The sequence below is a fragment of the Zeus faber genome, assembly GCF_960531495.2.
Source record: "Zeus faber genome assembly, chromosome: 8".
Taxonomy (NCBI): domain Eukaryota; kingdom Metazoa; phylum Chordata; class Actinopteri; order Zeiformes; family Zeidae; genus Zeus; species Zeus faber.
The window spans coordinates 31,361,984-31,375,994 of NC_137195.1; the positions used below are offsets into that span (position 1 = coordinate 31,361,984).

Here is a 14,011-nt window from a genome sequence, read left to right on the forward strand (position 1 = left end):
CTTTCCTTTGACTGTCAAAAGATTATTAATACAATTTTTTTCTTCAGTGTGACTCACCCATTGTAAATACTGTAAAATTATGCATTATTGTGTGGATGATGAAAGACACTCAAGGTGGACATACTGAAAATACTTATCGATACATGTTAAGGCCAACTGATCTAATATAATGAGAGGGACACTGGGAATATTAAAAGAACAGAATAGTTTGCATAAAGCCTAAAATAATGAAGTCATAAAAGGCCACGACTGATGCTCTTGAATGTTGTGCTCCAGGCAATGATCTTGTTCAGTCGCTACGACTACGTATGTTAGTTCAGTGACGCTTCTGGCCAGCTGGGGGTGCTAACAAGTCGACTTTACTGGGACACTACTGTGTAGCAGTTGGAGAAGAGGAAGCGGTAGAAAGAAGACAGACACAAAGATGACAAGAAATATCTGTGGTGAAGGTAAGGCTGGTGGAGCGCTGGTAGATCTAAATGATAGTTTGTAATGGTCTTTAGTCGTATCTAGGTGTAGGAAAATTCCAACACATTAGTGATGATATGATGGAAAATTTGTCAAATATTTGACGAGTTAATATTAGAAAACTAGGGGTTTGGTCTCAAATAGTTAACATTGAAGTACCCAAGTCGGTTGAAGTAGTCAAGTGAAAGCCCCCCCCCCCCCCAACATGCCCTATTCACAGGCCATATTCACAGAAAATAAAGGTCCCAACTAAAACAAATAATGATACCATAGAACAACAGTTTTTTGGTTCCACAAAGAACCTTTCAGAACCGATCTGCAAACCTTTATTAGACCATTGTTTCCCAGCCTTCTTTCTTCAACGGCACAGTTTTAACACTGAATAATCCCACAGCACTATAGCACGTAAAACTTCACAAAAATTCACAAACGTGTATAACTGTGTTTGCAAGCCATGGCGCGGAGCGGGATCTCATGTGGAGAAGCACTGAACAGCGAAGAGGAGGATGGCAATGCAATGGTACAGAATGCAAGCCACTATTAATAAAACCCAAGAAGAAGAAAAGGAGAAGAAGAAGCCAGAAGCTTGAGCTTGTGTTGATGAACACAGAGCTGGTATTCTGGCTCAAACTCACAAATTAGTACAGCCTTAAGATTTGGATTGCAAGTGCTAATTTCTATTATTTACTTTTTTTTGTTATTTAAGTGTTAAGGTTTTTAAGCGGATTTGAACATTTTTCACGGAACCCATGTCAAGCTCTCACGGCCAGTGTTGGGTTTGTTACTCAAAAAGTGTAATTTATTACCCATTACATTTTCATTCATTCATTCTAACCCTAACTCTAACCCATTCATTACACTACTCATTATATTACTTTTCCGTTACACTCCACAAAATTTGTAATTGCGTCCTTTCTCCTCAAAATTTAGACTTTGCATGTGAACCTCTGTGTGAATTTCAGGGTAATCGCCGATCCCTCTGACATGATAGGACAACTGCATATACGGTTCCGCCCCAAAGCTATGTCACAAATCCATATTTTTTTATTTTATTATTATTATTTTTTTTAAATAAAAGCGAGTAGCTCCTTTTACTGCCTTTTTTAGGGAACTTCCAGTCTTTCCGATTCAGACCATCCGATCATGACTATTGGGGTACATTTTACAGATACGAATCCGATAACGACTATCATATGATCGGCCCACCCCTAGTTCCGGTACAAGTATAATAACTATAATATTATTACTGAAATTGTATTAATAATTTGTTACATTACTCGTTACTGGGGAAAGTAATAAAATTACTAGTAACGCGTGTTACTGCCCAACACTGCTCATGACACAGTGTGCTGTGGCAAATTGGTTGAAAAACACTAGCGTAGGCACCTGTTTAATTTCCCTTGTATGAACAAATATTTTGAAGGTTTTAAGTATGAATAGCACTGGGATCAAGGAGGTGTGATTATTTCCCAAATGTATGCCATGGGTCAAATAAAGATTTGTAACCTTTTGATATCTGCGGTTCCGTGAAGAACCACCCACTAAATAGTGGATTTCAAGTCTGTTAAGTTTCTTCCAGGAACCGCGCCGAACTACTCAAGAACCATTGTTTCACTGTGTGTACTTAAGGTTTAACATTTAATCAAATCGCTTTAATAGTTTGACTGAGACGGAGCTGTCCAAGCTTACTTGCTGTGTGCGTTGTTTGTTGAGAAGAATTATCAGTTTTACTGAGAGGGGTGCAAGGTATGGATACATTTTCCTTCTGGTGCTAGGATACTCCTTCAAACCAGGGCAGTACAAATACATACAAACGTCGTACCTAGTGGGTGCCATGAGAGTTTCCACGGCACTGGACCACTTTGTTAGCAAGGGTTCCTGCTGGTCTCCAATTCCACTGTAATTTAGTACAGACATGATGCCTCAATATGAGAGTAGATCACATGGCTTTCAGTTGAAATGTTCATTGTAATTTCTGATCACGTCCCCCTCCCTCCAGCACATACCTTACGCCTTACTCTTCTGGCTAACACAGCCTTATTTCCTTACACATGACGACTTTGACTCTGCATAGACTCTTTCTCCACTTCAGTCTTAGAGCACCCTGACAAACCATTCTGGCTTGGCCTGCTATACCAGACGGATGCCTCTTTATTAAATTAGCAGCTAGCCCTAACAAGTAGACATGATTTTTGCATAAAGACGAGAGCACAAAGCTTAATTGGGATGAAGCAGCTGCTCTTTCAGCAGTGGACAGAAATAGAAGCGTGTGGGTAGGGGACACAGGCACACGCAGTGTGTAGAAGCTCTGTTTACACAAAAAGCACTCAAACAGGAAATGCCGCCCCAACTTCTTCCCTTTCCCCTCGCTGCCTTCTCTTTCAAAGTTAAAATGAACGCCAGTGTCCAGCTTAGATAACGGATGTTGCTTTTCCTGCCCTTATCCTTGCAACGCTACTCTTGCTGAGCCTATGAGACACAAACTGTGCCCCAAAATTAATAATCGAAGTAAGTACAAAATAATGTTAATGATAAGAATAATGTGATCAGTTATTATTGTTCAATCTTTAATCGCCAGAACTGTGTTGTGCAAAGCAAAAGCAACGCTACAAAGTCAGAATAGTGTCTACAAATGAAAACTCCACAATCCTAATCTATACACATACATAAATAGTACTCTATTTGGGAGAATTAGGCTTCATTGTGGTTCAGATTTTCACCATGTGTGACGAGAAAACAAAACAAAAAAACAAAAATATAAATTTGCCGTGATCCTGTTGCTGTATCTAAACACAATCTAAATGCGCATTTCAAATCCAAGAATTAGTGGGGGACTAAAGACCTTTATCACATCACATAGGGATCCCACTATTAGTCAGAGAAAGATTGACTGACTTGGTACAGTTTAGTTTCTTCAGGAACAGTGTGCCTTATAAAGAGACTGTTATGGATACAGTGGTACTGTAGCACTGTTTATGTGGCAATGATAAATAATGTATTCCCTAGTCAGTGGAGTTTGTGTGTATGTGTCACCTGATGCAAGATGAAATATAGCCTCTTGGACTGTCCGAGCAATCCAAGATTCAAGATTTTTTTTTTTTTTTTTTTAATTTGTCACATACATATACATACTTTCATACATATATGCAGTGACATGTAATAATATATATATAATATAATATATAAGAGGCAATTTTACAACATTTACTGCGTGCAGGACATTCTGTGAAGGTAACGTATAATTTATTTTTTGCCATTTTCAGAAAAGAAACCCCTTGGTGTGTTTGTGGCTGATTATCTAGGAAAGGAATAGGCAGTGCAAAAAAATGTAATCTTAACAAGCCAGAAAATCACATGGCTTCAACTTAACTTAGAAATAACAGGTCATTGTAAGGATTTATTTAACTGAAAAAGGTAACTTCAAATATAACTTATTGTGGTGTGGGGATGGTGTGGTATGAGTAGCCACACCTGACCTGGGTCTAGGTAACTGGGGCCCAGGATCAGTGTGGCTGCATATCTGTTGCTCGTCGGTTGGTCTAACGAGCACCAGGTAAAACCCCCATCCCTACACACACTCAAGAGAGGAGCCCTTGTCATGACACTTGGCCATCTGCTCCTGGTCTTATTCGACCTAGCCCACTCTCTACAATAAACTGTGTCTGAAACCCCGTCGTCTGTGTCTCTGTGCTGGAGGTCCCGGCACAGAGAAACGCCACTTGGGTGGCCTGTGGTAGGCAAAACTGCCACACTTCTACTTTGTTTAAACAAATGTAATCAATATTTTTTTCACTTTTATTCACCAGCAATCATTTATTCACCACAATGGCAGGTTATTTTCCTCTTTTTCCCTGTTAATGTATTTATTTAAGCCGCTGTACGTGCGCTCACCTGTACGATCTCCAGCATCTCAGCCTTGCTGATGTAGCCGTTCCCATCCAGGTCGTACATGCTGAAGGCCCACTTGAGCTTCTGCTCCAGCTTGCCACGGGACGTCACGCTCAGGGCGATGATGAACTCCCGGAAGTCTATTGTGCCATCGCCGTTGGCGTCGAAGGTGCGGAACACGTGCTCGGCGAACTTGGAGGCATCGCCGTAAGGGAAGAAATTACCGTAGATCTTCTTGAACTCCTCCATGGAGAGGTTCCCGCTGGGGCAGTCCCTCAGAAAGCCCTTGTACCACTCCTGGATCTCGTGCTCGGTGAAGTCGGTGCTCTCCAGCAGGTCCTGCATCACCTCAGGGCGGAGCTTGCTGTTTTGCTTCCCCATGTCTGTTTCTCCTGTTGATCACGTGGCTGGCGGCTGGGGAACGGAAGGAGAGGGAATGCGATTGTTATGTGACCAGGATTTACCATTGTTATAGACTGGGACTAATGGTTATGAACAGAGACTAATGGACACTGATGTGTTAGACACTTTTCAAATGTGAGATGAAGCATAATGGATTAAATGACTGTAAATTAGACAGAAGTTATATTCACATGAAAATGGAGTGACATACACTGAGTTTTGCTGCACAACTGCTTTGGTTGTTTTCATACCAAAAAGTCTGTAATAAAAGGTCTGATAATTCTTGAGAAACTACATGTAATCACAACCTATACACTGTAGGTTGTTTTATTATAGCCTCGATTACAACATTGTCTCCCTTATGCTAAGAGTTAAAAACAGAGAGCCATTGACAGAGCTGCTGTATTGTAATGTGGCCTGCCTGAATTAGGACTAAAGGCGTAAACACTCCTTGCTTTCAGACTTATCACAACCCCAAATACTCCCTTCAAGTGGACAGAACTTTCTGTGGAAAAAAGGTACACACAACACAGCACCATACTGTATGTGCACTGTGGGTTTAACTAGTCGATAAAAAAAAAACTTGTGTATACACTCCTCTGTATACACTTCTGTAAAATGATTAGCATTATAGATATACACACACACACACACACACCACACACCACACACACACACACACACACACACACACACCTCACAAAAAGTGAGGGATATTCGGCTTTCGGGTGAAATTTCAGGATGAACCTAAAATGCACTATAACCTTTACAGGTGAACTTAATTTGACCTTCTCTAAACTTTTGAATGCACATGTCCAACTGTTTAATCTTTCAGTACTTTTAAGGTGTTTGATCCATGAATCAACCAATACATTTCCTGGTTCAATTAGAGTTGGTATTTAAACAGTCCTCTTCATCATGCTGTTCACATTTTGACATCATGAGACCAAGACGACACCTAACAATTGATCAACAGTACCTCGCCATTGCGAGGCTTCAAACAGGATGTTCTCAAAGGGAAGTGGCCACTGAGCTTAGAGTGTCACAGAGTGTCATCAGCAGGTTGCAACAGAGATACAGAGACTGGAAGAGTCACAGAAAGGCATAGAAGTGGACGTCCTTTGGCCACATCCCACACTGATGACCGCTTCATTGTGAACAGTGCCCTGTGGAACTGGATGATGAATGCCACTCAACTCAAGGCACATTTAAGGGATGTGAGAGGCACCCAGGTGTCACGTCAGACCATTCGAAACCGTGTACATCAGCGTGGTCTGCGTGCTAGACAACCTGCAAGGGTACCTGACCACACCACCAGGCACAGGCATCATCATCTTGCTAGGGCCAGGGAGCATTTATGGCGTACAAGGCACCAGTGGGCCTCAGTGCTGTTCTCTGATGAAAGTCGATTCAAGTTGAGCAGAAATGATGGCCGCCAATGATGTTGGAGACGTCAAGGAGAGCGCTATGCATCAGCCACTGTTGTCAACAGACGAGCCTTTGGTGGTGGTGGTGTTACACTGTGGGCAGGTGTGTCTAGTCAATACAGAACTGCCCTACACTTTGTGAATGGTAGTCACAAGCCCATACTACCCGAATAACATCATTAATCCAGTAATTGTGCCCCTGCATGAACAACACAGGCCTAATTTCATCTTCATGGACGACAATGTTCCAGCTCATCGAGGTCGCATCATTAGGGAACGGCTGCTGGAGACTGGGGTACCTCAAATGGAGTGGCCTGCACTTTCTCCAGACCTGAATCCCACAGAAAACCTATGGGATCAGATGAGTCGCCGTGTAGAGGCTCATAACTCTGTACCCCAGAACCTCAATGACCTGAGGGCCGCCCTTCAAGAAGAGTGGGGTGCCATGCCTCAGCAGACAACAAGTCGACTTGTGAACAGCATGAGACGTCGTTGTCAAGCTGTAATTGATGCTCAAGGGCACATGACAAGTTATTGAGACATTGACATTTTTTGTTGTGGTATACCCACCGCTGTTGTTGGCTTTTGTTTCAATAAATTGTTTGAGATGAGGAAATCACCATTGCATGCTTCTATTTAAATGCCCTACTTCCATGATATAATATCACTGTAGCGTGAGCTTTTTACATTTTCCATAAATTTCACCCGAAAGCCAAATACCCCTAACTTTTTGTGAGTAGTGTATGTATGGAGAGAGAAAGAGAGACAACATATCCTCTGGAAATAGGAGATATTGCATGAGAAGACGGTTCTTGTAATATGAGAAGATGGTCCACCTTTATTAAACATTATTACATTTATCTTCAACTTGCACTAGAGGCCTATTGCTCCTGACTTTATAACAATTTCCATATAAAACTTTTCTAGCAGCAGTCTGTTTGGCAGCCCTCATGGGGAGGGATTTTGCGTCAAGGCCGGGATCTGTTTTAGTCGGACGACACACCTCTGATCCGAATAATAAGGTCGTAAAAAAACCTCAAAGAACTGAGTTGTTGAATATTTTATAGCCCAATAATTCTAGTTCCAGTTTATAACAGGTTAGATGAATAAAGCACTGATGCATGTTGAATAATTCCTTTTATTGTCGTGACTTAAAGACGCATATTGTGAAATTATTTTTGAATAACATGGAACTTTATTCTACTCAGAGACTGGACATGAGGAGACCGACTGACCGGCCGGATAGATAAGCCCCTTTCCCACATGGAATACGTAACATTGCTGGACAAAAAATATCTGGCAAAGGCAGTAGGTAATCATTCCCACATCGGCTTCCTTCAGGGAAAAGTTCTGTATTGGGGTCTGTTCCCACATGGATGACATGATACATGATGTAATGTTCATGTGAGTGGTGTCTAATATTACGCGAGACCAGGCAACAGAATCTGTTTGGTTTTTAGACCAGCGCTTCGCTCCGGGTCTCCCTGCCCCACGGACTCTTCCCTCTGCTGACTGAGAGGGGACAGAGCCTCAGTCCCCGGATGAAATAACCATAACCCAATGTTAATAAATCAAGTGTGATCAATTTCAACCTGTCCTACAACCTGTGCCTCCGGAGAAGGAACGTTCTCAACCTGTTCTACCTCTCCCTGTCTGCTAATGTGCTCCGGCTCAGAGCTGCGGTGCAGCCGGCGGGCAAGTGAACCCCTTGTGCCCAATGTCCCCACATGTCCAGACGTAAGTCAACGGTCCCTAGCCCCTGGTGCACTGAGGACAGTCCACCCCGGCGCAGCCGCATCGCTCAGCGGGGACCAGCCCACGTATATGTATATACAGTATTTATACGTACGTGTATATCAGTAGTAATAAAAAAAATAAAAAATAAATAAAAAATGAAATAGTTTTATTGTTGATGTATTTATTTCATTTTCCGATGTTAATTGAATGAAACAAAAAATGCGTGCCCGTGCCTTACGAAAGTCGGAATAAACTTTTAAATGACCTCTTGTAGATCTATTCAGCAACTGGATTGCTTTTTTCTTGCCTCAAATTTGTTCAGAAACAGATTTTAGCGGACTGATAAGGTGAAATCAATGAAAGTTAGGGCGTAAATACAACACAGAACTCATTCTGAAACCCCATTAGCTCACGTCAACATCACTTCAGAGTTCCAGTGCGGTGCGAATGCAACCAGAAAAAAAGCCCTTGAAGGTATTTAGTGCTCAGGGACCTCCCCAGTTCCTAGTTCCCCTCAGGGAGTCCCCAGAACTGTTTGGTACGAAAACGCCTAGTCACAATCAACATTTTTCTGATTTATGCTACTTGCTGCATAAAAATGTGCACCATGTTGACTGACCAGTCGCATGCAGTGCGACGCAGACATAATGAAGGAGACGCAGACAGAACCTCCATAAAAAGCCAAAGCTGGTTGTATTGCTTGCCGCAAGGCTTACAACTACTCCGGGGTTGAGGTGTCCAGTCGGAAAATAACAACCTGGGGTGGCGGTGTCCCTTTTAGTTACAAACTTCTCTTCAGATGCTCTTTCTCTCTTTCCACTTGCACCCAGCGCTCTTTCCTTCCACACAAAAGTCTTGATCAATAAGAAAATCCAACAGCAGCACTAGGTCTCTGGTTCAATGTGGGCTCAATGTGGGCTCATCAACACATTTAAATTGATTGCAGTCCTTACAAAAACATTTCTATGTAGTTTTATCTTTTGTTTCAATGGAAAAGGCTTGCATAGCCGCATGGAGTTGAGAAAAAAATAGACCTCTTGTGCAATAATAGAGAAAGGCAACGCAGTGCTGTGTGGAAACTGTGCGCCACTGCGTTGCCACAGCAGTGCATTAACATGGGCTTAATAGGAAGCGTGCATGTGCGGCACACCCTGCCCATACACTGCACCAATGCGTCTGGTGGACTTCTACGGGAAGAACGATTTTCAAAGCAAAAGAGAAGGATGGAGTCGGGAACGGACAATTTTGGCTGATCTGTCTTCTTAATGAGGAAGCAGTATTTTCCACCCATAGACTTTACTTGGGCAGGCCACCCAGGTATATCAATGGCTGCCAAAGTATATTTGGCGACCCATTTTAGTATTTTTTATTTTTATTTATTTATCGTCCGAGTCAACGATACCATCCGCGATCGATTAACTAGTTGGCTCGTTCTCTGGTATAATGCTAGAAGATGTGGACACGGCTCTCTGGTTCAGGTGGATTTAAAAGTGCTGTAATTTGTGTCGGTAGCCCCCCCCCCTCGTCGGCTACCACAAGTATATTTCAAGTATACTTTAGATAAAAGGTTGGTAGCATATATAAAGGAAAAGGAAGTCGGGGAGGAAACTCCATGGTGCCATGATGAGTAATGGATGGATGTTAGCAGCAGAGGAGCCCCATACAGAGCCAAGTTCAAGTTCAACAGTTCATTACGCATGCACACATTAACGGTGCCAGTGGAATCTGTGTGTAGCCCCCAAATTATCAGTACAAATTATTTAACATCAGGTAACTGTAATTATTGTATGTGTCTCAATCACTTCCATAATTACTGGGGGATCACTGCAGGAGAATGTAATGGAAACAAGAAAATGGACATCATCAAAATAAAAACTAATATAAAAAAAGGTCTAGAGCAGAGGTCACCAACCTATTTGTAAATGAGAGTAATACGAAGGGCTACTTGTTTGATACAAACTTCCCAAATAACAAAGTTGCACGGTTTACCTTTTAAGATAATTTTATTATTATTAAAAATAATAAATATGAATATATGTGAAGAGACTGTCTGATCACATGTTAATGTTAATGCTTCCTGACAATAATTAACAATGATTTCCCATGGTAGGAAACACAGATATATTTAAACATGCAACATTATTTATTTCTGTTTAGCTCAATCTGTTTCAACATTTGAAAGTATTGTATGAATGAGGACATTTGTAGCATTTTATTAAAAATTACAACTGTCATATTTTTGTGCAAATTATTACTTCTGTAAGATTATTTAGGAAATCATTAATTGTCTAATCATGTCCCGTTTGTACAGACCACTACCTTTGTAACATTTTAAAACAAATCATGAACTCTGTCCTATGTTAATACAAATGATCAGTTCATCAACATCAACTCTTTATTATTTTTAAATGAATCATATCATATTTGTGATTGATAAAACTGTAGCATTTTTGAGAAATCATCACAACTGTTACACTTTTTGAACAAATTATTTTTCACATTTTTGTACAATATTTTAGTTTAACGTTGCCATGGTGTTTCACTGTACAGATCTGTTATCCCTTTCTTTGTCTGTAAATGTCTGTTAGTGGGAAGCCTGAAATTGCATGCTCTTCACCAGTGTACTGTAATCTGGGGTATAATTTGACACTGCAACTCTGAGTGAGTCTTGTAGATGTGCATCAATAAGGCGTGTTCTGTGTTTGTTCTTGATGAAGTTCACGTGAGAAAAGGCTGATTCACAGAGGTTGAACCAAAAAGGCAGGCAACTTTCATAGCTACTGTGCATACACCTTCGTACTTTTCTGTGTCCACAAGGCACCAAAAGTTTGGTGCACCCTGATGGGCTTTGAGGTGGAGGTCATTTTGTAACGTTAGATTTCAATCTCCACCTGTCCAACATCCAAGTTGAACATTGCACTTAGTTGCTCAGCAATGCATGTCATATCTACTTGGATGAAAGTCACAAAACCTGTTCTCAAACACTTGCCCAAGTCTGTTTATGACTTTTCTGCAGCTTTGTCAAAAGCGCCAGATGCAGAAGCATTGTCATTCAGCACTGACTGCACAGAGGGAAAGTGCAGCACTTGTTTTCTCTGTAAATGCACAGAGAAAATGTTCATCTTCGCTTTAAATTCGTTTACGGCGATTATCATGTCAGCGACAGTCTTACCTTTCCCTTGCAGCTTACAGTTGAAATGGTTAAGTTTCCCAGTTATGTCCGTTAAAAATGCAAGGTCAAGTACCACTCTGTGTCCTCAAGCAGTGAGGTGTCTTCCCCTTTGGATTGCATGAACTCTTTGATTTCACCCAAAAGTGACAAACAACGCTGCAAAACACGTCCCAAAATTAGCTTCTGCCTCGGGCAGAAGAAAAGTGGCCAACCTGCCTGCACTGAAGACGAGGTAAACAACTACCTCAGTGCCACCTACAGTGACAGTGCAAGAGAACAAGATCTTGGGCCAAGCAGGACTTTGATAAGCCCACCGGGACCCAGCTTGGCATTTAACATCAAGGAACCAACTTTGAAAGAAGTTGAGGAGGTTGTCAAAGCTGCTGGAACCAGCTCAGCACCAGGCCCTAGTGGAGTGCCATATGTCGTACACAAGAGGTGCCCCAGACTCTTGAAGCGACTGTGGAAGCTTCATCAAGGTCATCTGGAGGAGGGGTAAGGTGGCCAAGTCCAGGTCCCTGGATGTGAGGAAGGGAAAGGTCACTGACCAGTTCCACTTCTTCATAGGAGACACCCAGATCCGATCGGTCGGAGAGAAGCCAGTTAAGAGCTTGGGCAAGATCTATGACTGCAGCTTGAGGGACACCGCGGCACTCCGAGAAACCACCAACCAGTTGGGAACACGGCTGACGGCAGTGGAGGGTCAGGGTCAGGTCTGCCAGGAAGGTTCAAAGCCTGGATCTACCAACATGGCATCTTGCCACGACTTCTCTGGCCACTGCTGGACTATGATGTGCCACTGACCACAGTTGAGGACTTCGAGAGGAACGTCAGCAGTTTTCTGCGGAAGTGGTTGGGCCTACCACGAAGCCTCAGCAGCATCGCTTTGTACCGGAGGAGGAACAAGCTGAAACTGCCCTTCAGTGGACTGGCAGAGGAGTTTATGGTGACCCGGGCAAGAGAGGTGCTGCTATACAGAGACTCCAGTGACAGCAAAGTCTCCTCAGCTGGCATAGAAGTGAGAACTGGCAGGAAGTGGAAAGCTAATGAGGCTGTCGACCAGGCTGAGTCAGGACTGCGACACAACAAGCTTGTTGAAGCAGTGGCATCTGGACGGGCAGGGCTCGGCAGCAACCCAAAACCTCGATAGAACAAAGTCCAGGGGAAAGAGAGACGCCAGATGATCCAGGAGGAGGTCCGAGCAGGGGTGGAGGAAGCTCGCTGCAGTAGGACAGTGGGGAAACGACAGCAGGGGGCGTGGACCCGATGGGAGCAGGCAGCGGACCGGAAGATCTTGTGGCCTCTGGAAGTCTGAGCCACACCGCATAAAGTTCCTTGTCCAGTCGGTCTACAATGTCCTCCCCAGCCTGTCCAACCTCTTCCGTTGGGGCTTGGCAGTTACTCCACTGTGTCCACTCTGCCAGAGAGTAAGATTGCTGGAGCACATCTTGAGCTGTTGCCCAAGAGCCCTGGGAGAGGGGTGCTGTCGATGGTGCCATGATCAGGTGTTGAGGGTCATCAGCACAGCCATCTCGTGCAGCAGGCAGCAGCAACCAGCTAGGCAGTCCATCGGCTTTGTTTAAGCTGGGGAGAAGCTGCAGCAGCGTCTGAGCCAAGCAGGAGGTCTGCTGGCAACAGCACGGGACTGGACCCTGAAGGTTGACCTAGTGAGACAGCTCAAGTTCCCGGGAAACATTGCAGCGACCACACTCAGGCCAGACATGGTCCTGGTGTCAGAAACCACAAGGCAAGTGGTCCTGCTGGAGTTGACGGTCCACTGGAAAGACCGGATGGAAAAGGCCTTTGAGAGGAATAGGGCCAAGTATGATGAGCTGGCAGGCGAGTGCCGAAGCAGGAGATGGCGGACCCGGTGCAACCCCATCGAGGTTGGGTGCAGAGGTTTCGTCGGCCAGTCACTCATCAGAGCACTAAAGATGCTGGGAGTGAAGGGAATGCACAACAGAAGAGCCAGAGCCAGAAGAGCCATCAGAAACATCACAGACGCTGCAGAAAAGGCGTCCAGATGGCTGTGGATCAAGCCAGGTGATCCGTGGACACATGCTAGTTAGACACAAGCTGGGACCTGATCACCCCCGGCTGGGTCGCCTGGGGGAGGGTGTATGATGATGAAAGACCCGAAACACCCGATGACCCCAGGTCACATCACTGATGATGTGTCTAAGTTGCACCAAGCGGTGTCTGTTAGAACTGCAGCTCTAAATGAAGCTTCAGTTGCTTTTTGTAAATTCTTCACCGGCCTCGTGAAAAATGACTGCTGTTTGCCCAAAGCTGCCTTCAACTCACAGGCATTTTCTGCCTGTAGTGCGCTGCCAGGTGGGTAGTTAGCGTGGAAGCTTTTGTGACACATACTGAAGTGCCTCTCCACATTGTGCCGCTTTGCTATCGCCACAGTCGCCCTGCAAATGAGACACACACACTTTTCTTTCACTGTTGTAAAAAATAACTCTTCCTCCCAATCATTGTGAAATGATAAGTCTTCTGCTTTTCTGCCATGTTTTTCTTTCGTTTTTGGGGGGAAAAAAACGCATCTAGCTCCCCATCGCAGCTGCACATGCTTGCTTGTCTCAGCAAAAGTAAGATGGAGGTTTGTTTTGCACGCAAAATAGAACTTTGCTGCACTTGACACTTGGGGTAAATAAATGTTAAAATCTACCTGAGAGAGCTCCATTACTACCTCTTCCTCTCATTGATGTTCCTTTCCGGAGGGTCGCAATGGATATCGTCGGACCACTGGACAAGAGCAGTGCAGGCCATGAATATATCCTTGTCCTCTGTGACTATGCAACCAGGTTTCCCGAGGCCTTCCCACTGCGGAGTATCAAGACACCCAAGATAATCAGTTCACTTGTACAGTACTTCTCCCGAGTTGGGATCCCAGATGAAATAATTACGGACC

General features: G+C 43.7%; 1 protein-coding gene across 3 annotated transcripts in view; it reads right to left on the bottom strand.

The window, feature by feature from the left end:
- ncalda (neurocalcin delta a) overlaps positions 1–14,011 on the bottom strand; it is a 52,987-nt gene that overhangs the window by 14,592 nt on the left and 24,384 nt on the right. For all 3 annotated transcript variants that reach the window (XM_080005438.1, XM_080005437.1, XM_080005436.1), the window contains exon 2: positions 4,360–4,770. In XM_080005438.1, coding sequence (XP_079861564.1) covers positions 4,360–4,737 — 378 coding nt within the window. In that variant the 5' untranslated portion in view covers positions 4,738–4,770. The remainder of the gene's footprint in view (positions 1–4,359; positions 4,771–14,011) is intronic.